The sequence below is a fragment of the Littorina saxatilis genome, linkage group LG14 (genome assembly GCF_037325665.1).
Source record: "Littorina saxatilis isolate snail1 linkage group LG14, US_GU_Lsax_2.0, whole genome shotgun sequence".
NCBI classification, from domain to species: Eukaryota; Metazoa; Mollusca; class Gastropoda; order Littorinimorpha; family Littorinidae; genus Littorina; species Littorina saxatilis.
In genome coordinates, this window is record NC_090258.1 from 2,707,701 (window position 1) to 2,712,333 (window position 4,633).

General features: G+C 40.7%; 1 protein-coding gene across 1 annotated transcript in view; it reads right to left on the bottom strand.

The window, feature by feature from the left end:
- LOC138946910 (galactoside alpha-(1,2)-fucosyltransferase 2-like) overlaps positions 1-4,062 on the bottom strand; it is a 21,031-nt gene extending 16,969 nt beyond the window's left edge. Inside the window, exon 1 of the mRNA XM_070318310.1 lies at positions 3,709-4,062. Within this exon, the coding sequence (XP_070174411.1) occupies positions 3,709-3,727 (19 nt within the window). The 5' untranslated portion in view covers positions 3,728-4,062. The remainder of the gene's footprint in view (positions 1-3,708) is intronic.
- Between the last annotated feature and the right edge of the window lie 571 nt (positions 4,063-4,633).

The following is a 4,633-nucleotide window of genomic DNA, read 5'->3' on the forward strand; positions in this document are numbered from 1 at the left end:
GAATTGGCAGCTGATCTTCATGAAAATTTGCAGACAGATTCTTCCATATGATATTCCAAGACAGTTATCTTTTTCTTTTTTTTCGATAAATGCCCTTGATGACGTCATATCTGGCTTTTTGTGACAGTTGAGGCGGAACTTTTACGACCTCATTTTTTAACCAATTTGAAAGAAAACGTAAGATACCGATTAAAAAAAAATCAGAATAGGCAAAACTTGGCAACTTTTACATACGAAGAGAAAGCCAAATCAAGCATTTGTGCAGAACCGGATGTTGTGGTTCGCTATCTTGCGTATGTCTTGCGTTATGTCAATTTCTAATGATGCAGGCGTCGATCGCATGAGCGGTCAAGAAGGAGAGGTCTTGCGTCAATTTTGAGGGGTACCACAACAACAACAACATTGGGCGGCGGTCACGTGACCAATGTAAAAGAAATCTTTGATCCGAAGCATGTTCCAGATAGTCAAGTGGAGGGCCTTTCATGGCATAGACAGTTTGAATGAACTGACATAGGAATGAAAACTTTAGTTGGGGTTCGAAAATGGATGAAATACTTTTTTTTGCCGAGTTTCGATAGAAGGTCGCTGCGTGGCTGAAAACCCGCAGGGATCTATGCAGGGAAACGTGAGAAGCACTGTCCTTTCAGAAGGTTTTTCAGCTTAACCCACCGGACTCTACCCCTCCTTAATTGCCCCCTCTCCCTTCTTCTCCCACTCTCCAATCTCCATGACACCAATCCACCCGACTCATCTTACAGGATGTATTCAAAAAGTGAGGTTGGGTTCGGGTCCTAACATCGTTACCCACTAGACCGAAACAGACCTTTAAAGCACGTATACGGTCAAGAAACACTGAATATTTCAGAGAATAACATGTGCATAGTGCTTTTAGTTATGCGCTATAGAAATCTCCTTAATAAATAAATAACATGGTGTTGAGACTCAATTCGTACATGTTATATCCGGGTACATGGATAGGTGAGCAAACACAGAAGAAAATATTTAGCCGCTGGCCAAGTTAATATGCAAAAGAGGAGGGGGGTGGACGTGACGGGTGTGTGTATGTGTGTGTGGGGGGGGGGGTGGTTGAGTGTCGTGCGGTGCTCAGAACGCTTCGGCTGACCATCTCAAATCTGTCAAGATGTTTACATTGGAAACGGCCATCCCTGAAGGTTGTCCTTAAATTGTGTGGGTGATGAGGGCGGATGTGTGTGTGTGTGTGTGTGTGTGTGTGTGTGTGTGTGTGTGTGTGTGTGTGTGTGTGTGTGTGTGTGTGTGTGTGTGTGAATCTTTTGAAGAACAAAACTTCATTCATTCGCTTGTGGTTTACAAGCAAACGGCCGAAAATTCAATCAAGCTAAGTTCGTGGTTCTAATTGTTTGTCTGTGCACTTAAAAGACAGTTGGGTCGATATATGTGTGATTGTAACGTGTGTTGTTTTGTCAATAACAAACGTTTCAACATCTAACCTTTCTTGTTTTTTTGAGTGTGAATCTTTTGGGTTTTCTCTTTGTTAAACGTTTCAATAACTAACATATCTTGGGTTTGTTCTTATTTGAGAACATATGTGAGCAGTATGTCTGTTATTGTTGATATCGCATTACTTTAATCATTTTTACATTTAGTCAAGTTTTGACTAAATGTTTTAACGTAGAGGGGGGAATCGAGACGAGGGTCGTGGTGTATGTGTGTGTGTTTGTGTGTGTGTGTGTGTGTGTGTGTGTGTGTGTGTGTGTGTGTGTGTGTGTGTATGTGTGTCTGTCTGTCTCTCTGTGTGTGTGTGTGTGTAGAGCGATTCAGACTAAACTACTGGGCCGATCTTTATGAAATTTTACATGAGAGTTCCTGATTATGATATCCCCGGACGTATTTTTCATTTTTTCGATAAATACCTTTGATGACGTCATATCCGGCTTTTTGTAAAAGTTGAGGCGGCACTGTCACACCCTCATTTTTCCATTAAATTGATTGAAATTTTGGCAAAGCAATCTTCGACGAAGGCCGGGGTTTGGTATTGCATTTCAGCTTGGTGGCTTAAAAACTAATGAGTGAGTTTGGTCATTAAAAATCGGAAACTTGTAATTAAAATTATTTTCTTATTAAACGATCCAAAAACAATTTCATCTTATTCTGCGTCATTTTCTGATTCCAAAAACATATACATATGTTATATTTGGATTAAAAACAAGCTCTGAAAATTAAAAATATAAAAATTATGATCAAAATTAAATTTCCGAAATCGTTTTAAAAACTATTTCATCTTATTCCTTGTCGGTTCCTGATTCCAAAAACATATAGATATGATATGTTTGGATTAAAAACACGCTCAGAAAGTTAAAACGAAGAGAGGTACAGTAAAGCGTGCTATGAGGCACAGCGCAACCGCTACCGCGCCAAACAGGCTCGTCACTTTCACTGCCTTTTGCACTAGCGGCGGACTACGTTCAGTTTCATTCTGTGAGTTCCACAGCTTGACTAAATGTAGTAATTTCGCCTTACGCGACTTGTTTTTAGTTAGGTTGAAGTTGCTGTGGTTTGTGGCGGTTAAGCTACGAGTGTTATTCCCTTTTTTGGGCGGGGATGTAGCTCAGTCGGTAGCGCGCTGGATTTGTATCCAGTTGGCCGCTGTCAGCGTGAGTTCGTCCCCACGTTCGGCGAGAGATTTATTTCTCAGAGTCAACTTTGTGTGCAGACTCTCCTCGGTGTCAGATCACCCCCGTGTGTACACGCAAGCACAAAACCAAGTGCGCACGAAAAAGATCCCGTAATCCATGTCAGAGTTCGGCGGGTTATAGAAACACGAAAATACCCAGCATGCTTCCTCCGAAAGCGGCGTATGGCTGCCTAAATGGCGGGGTAAAAACGGTCATGCACGTAAAAGCCGTGGGAGTTTCAGGCCATGAACGAACAAACAAACAAACAAACAAAATTCTCTTCTTTCATTGTCGGTTTCATCTTTGGGTGGTTTTTGCATTTCGTCTGCTTTTTGCTCTTTTATCCCTCGATCTTCATCAACTACTTTTTTCCTCCTTTTCTTCTGGTTGTCTCCCTTTCTCCGTGTAATAACCCTGTAATATTTTAGACGTGGTAAAAAGAAATGTGTGCCTAATGCCTCTATCTTGATGTATCAATCAACCAATCAATCATTCAATCAATCAATATATCAATCAGTCAATCAATCAATCAATCAATCAATTTATCAATCAATCATTAATCAGTTAGTTAATAATTATCTCTCTATCTCTGTGTCTGAATTATAAGCAAAAAGTTTTATTTAGGCTTGCCATACACAAAGTAACAAAAAAAAGAAAATCACATAATGAAAACAATTGTTTAGATTAAACCATGGCAGGTTTGTATTCACACACCTTACTTTTTAATTTTCGCATCTATCACTCAGTTAGAAAGTCACCTAACATAAGAAGTTTGGAGCATATGCTACACTCGTAATAAACACTCCCTCCTCAAACATACACCTAAAACACAAACACAAATCCGCACTCATCACCCACCCATCCACCCACACACACACACATATCCACCCACCCACACACACATACACACACACACACACACACACACACACACACCCACACACACACAAAACGCAAAAAAAATAATTCACAACAAAAACTTTCTCGTGTCTTTCACAAAGCAACGGTAACAACAGAAAATACTTAAATAAATAAAACAGTTAGTTCTACTTACGCAGTGAATACGACGCCATGATCAGTAAAGTCTGCGTCCTGGGGCTTTTTCAATTCGCTTTCTGTGGGCCAGTCATTGTCATAGCTCAGCACACTCAAGTTTCACGCTCTCACCAGCATTTTGGGGAATGAGAAGGGGGCGGTGGGACTCCGATATAGTTACCTTAGATATCAAACCACCGATGGGAATGACGCATAACTCAAAAGTTGTACATATCACCCTACACACAAAAAGCCGGAAGATTTTTTGCTCCGTTTTTCTCCCCACGAACACGAAAAGAAGCAACGAATGTTCAAGTATTTGAGAAGCACTTGTGTCACCTGCACTGTTCACACGTGACAAGGGTACCTTCCCTTCTTTTTAAGCCAAGAGAACTGTCCTGGTCACAAGTACAAGTGTTGGAGTAGTCGCAAACTTCTGATTGTTGACTTTTTTGTTTGTTTGCTTAACGCCCAGCCGATCACGAAGGGCCATATCAGGGCGGTGATGCGTGACTGAGTCCGCTTTTTTCGCGAAACTATAACAAGTCGCGTAAGGCGAAATTACTACATTTAGTCAAGCTGTGGAACTCACAGAATGAAACTGAACGCACTGCATTTTTTCACAATAACCGTAGTCCGCCGCTTGTGCAAAACGGAGTGAAACTGACGAGCCTGTTCAGCGCGGTAGTGGTTTCGCTGTGCTGCATAGCATGCTTTTCTGTACCTCTCTTCGTTTTAACTTTCTGAGCGTGTTTTTAATCCAAACATATCATATCTATATGTTTTTGGAATCAGGAACCGACAAGGAATAAGATGAAATTGTTTTTAAATCGATTTCGGAAATTTAATTTTGATCATAATGTTTATATTTTTAATTTTCAGAGCTTGTTTTTAATCCAAATATACAGAGATGACTACCACACAATGTCCAGAGAGCAGCAAGT